This window comes from Arachis hypogaea, chromosome 3, assembly GCF_003086295.3.
Source record: "Arachis hypogaea cultivar Tifrunner chromosome 3, arahy.Tifrunner.gnm2.J5K5, whole genome shotgun sequence".
Classification (NCBI taxonomy): domain Eukaryota; kingdom Viridiplantae; phylum Streptophyta; class Magnoliopsida; order Fabales; family Fabaceae; genus Arachis; species Arachis hypogaea.
The window spans coordinates 6,637,465-6,640,526 of NC_092038.1; the positions used below are offsets into that span (position 1 = coordinate 6,637,465).

Consider the following 3,062-nt stretch of genomic DNA (forward strand, 5'->3'; position numbering starts at 1 on the left):
TGAAGTCACACCAGTCCAACACCAATCAACCTCTGAACCAACTTAAATATTCGGGTTGTAAGAATTAATGTTGCTTAATGTTGCTTTTTTAGATTTTATTTAAAAAAAAAAACAAAATAAAATCTCTTTTATAATGATAAATGAATGACAATTTTTTTTAAATCCACTAAATATTTATTGCAATTAAAACTAACATAGAAAGTAAAAAATAATCATAAACTTGAGCCTTAAATCAATAACCTTTTGACTCCAATTTCTCTTTGAATTTTCTTCAATTATAATTACAATAATTTATTATAGAACCACCTTAGCCTTTTTTTTAACTACTATTCTATCATAGATCCACATAATTCTTTTTATTTTATTTCTTAAAAGGTTAGAAACCGGAAAAGAAAAAAAATGAGAACTAGTTTGTAATAAACTTGGCTTACGTATTGTATTACTGAGTTTCACTTCACTGCCCTTTCGTAACATCTTTTGCCCTTCAATTCACTGGTATCTTTTTTGTTTTTTCAGAACAGCAACTGTGCGCATCCACATCCTGGTTTTGTTTACCAAAATTCCTTTTCAAAACACATCATGCTTTCATGCTCAATCCTCCTCCCTGTCTTTGTCTTTCTTCCATGTTTCTTCTCATTGGATTTAGTGTTCTTCTTTTCTCTATGATATCCTTGAAACCCTTTAGGCTTATTCTTCTTTCCTTTATGCAATCTTTTACTTTTCCCAATTGCCCACATAGCATCTATATCCTCCCAATAATCTTGCATTTCATCATATTCCACAGTTGAACCTTTTGGTACCTCACCCTCACCCTTTTTAAACATGTTTTCATTCTCATCTTGATCTGCATCATTTGATGTCCATAATAACCGAGATGCAATATCAGCATAATCTCTTGATGAGTTAAGCAATCTTCCGGAACTAAATCGATAGTAGTCTTGCGTGGATGCATCTAAGTATCTTAAATTCTTGATACGTCTAACACATTTTCTCCTTAATTTCCCTTGCAACTTAAGATGATGACAATTTTGTAAATCTAGATATTCAAGATGAGGACAACCCTTAAGAATTGCAAACAAGCCCTTATGATTTAAGGGGTCATCATAAAGTTCGAGATGGCGTAACAGGGGCATATTTCGTGAAATAATATATGCTGCTTTGTTTCCTCCAAAAATGGATCCCCCACGCCTCCATTTCAAGGATCTTAACAGAGGACAACTTTGACCAATAGTTTCCAATTGCAATACAGATATACGACAAAAGGTAAGATCAAGTTCCTCTAGTACCGAAAGCTTTGGGGCCATCTTACTTAATTCTGGAAACTCCCAACGCAAATTGCATTGAACAAGACATAGACATCGCAGATGACATCCCCTGTAGAATGATAATACAAACATGCTCAACAATGTGTGCTAGAAAAAAGTTATATAAAGAAAAAGTGACGATAAAGAAGATACTGATTTAAACAAATAGCTGAAAATAACTACTCACACAAAACAATTGAAACCTGAACATCTGATATATCAAAGTGTGTTTAATTAAACATGTCTAAAAAGAACAATTTTTATGTAATTAAAATCTTAACATCTAACGTATCAATGTGTGTTTAATTAAACATGTCTAATAGAATTTCAACTATATATCATCTTACTATTCTAAACCGCCCATACAAAGGCTTAGATTATTCAAATTAATCTAGCTAGGCTTTGAATTTTTTAAATCCTTTTCAAACATAAATACTATTTACATTCATGCTACTAAATTCAACCAGTAAAATATATGTTAAAATATAAAATATATGTTAAAAATCAGATTAATAATACATGCATTCGTTAGCAACAAAAATATTATTTATACATTAATATTTATGTATAAATATATGTATAATTTAACTCATTTTTAATATGTATTTATATTCTCATGTAAATTTTATGGTTAATTTTAATATACATCTAATACAGTTACCTTCCATGAATATATAATGATTGATTTAGTGATTAATTTTAGATTTTTGTATCAAAGATGGTTGTATACACTTGTATAAATAGATAAATGAACTGACCAATCGACCAATTCGGATGGATGAAAATCACTAGTTTTATTGTTTTCAAAACAGACCATGAAAAAAAATTATTCAAAAAAAAAGTATTTGAACTTACGAATCAAGAATATAATTGAGAAGATCATTGGGACCAAAAGACTGGACTTCAAAATCCACCAACTGGCCACGACTTCGATCAACTGCGTGGCGGCACATCTTACTCAAATCGTAGGCCTCATGCTTTGCACGCCCCAGGTTGCACATGTCAATGGTGCGCCACAAGAATGGATCCAAGGAGATGCTACGCCATAGCCTGCACACTTTCTGGCCACTGGTAAGGATATGGAACGCGCCGAGTTTCGTCATGATGAGGAGAGTCATTTCGTATGGAAGATCCAGCCAGTTCCTCGTGTCCGTGGAGCAGGCTGATCTGGGACGCAACAACGGATACGTGTCCCAACGGATTCTGTTCTTGGGTCGCAATAATAGATTGTTTTCCCATGGCATTGACGAACAAAGAGATGATGGTGACTGGTGAGGGTTTTGATTTGTTGACAAAAGGAAAAAACAAATGAATTAGGGTTTCTCTTTCATGCAATTTGCCATGAAGCTGCTTATTAAAAAATATTAGTGAGTAGCGAGAGCTAAAATCGTGTTTCGTGTTCCGCAATCCTCAATCCTCAAGATTCCATCTATTTTCCGTTACTTTCTCTTGAAACGTTTACCGTCACGGTGCATTGAATATTTTGGAATGGAAAGATTTTGGTAAAAACTAGAGCAGAATCGCATAGAGGTAATAAGTAAAAATTATTAAATTATTTAACTAATTTAACTAAATTTTCATATTTTTTATTTAAGATTTTTGGTTTTTTGCTGACAACTAAAATAGTTCTTTTTTCATTTTTATTAGGGTTAAATGCAAGATTAAAATAGAGTAATACATATTAATTGGAACATAATACATTTTAATAAAAAAGATATTCGCATTTCAAAATTAATTATTAATATATTTATGTGTGAT

At 31.9% G+C, this 3,062-nt stretch overlaps 1 protein-coding gene across 1 annotated transcript; it reads right to left on the reverse strand.

The window, feature by feature from the left end:
* Positions 1-232: 232 nt before the first annotated feature.
* LOC112769408 (putative F-box/LRR-repeat protein 9) lies at positions 233-2,617 on the reverse strand. Its single transcript, XM_025813933.3, has 2 exons — positions 2,160-2,617; positions 233-1,374 (listed from the first exon to the last, which is right to left on the reverse strand). The coding sequence occupies exons 1-2, from the start codon at positions 2,546-2,548 to the stop codon at positions 552-554; spliced, it is 1,212 nt and encodes a 403-aa protein (XP_025669718.1). The 5' UTR covers positions 2,549-2,617; the 3' UTR covers positions 233-551.
* Positions 2,618-3,062: the final 445 nt, after the last annotated feature.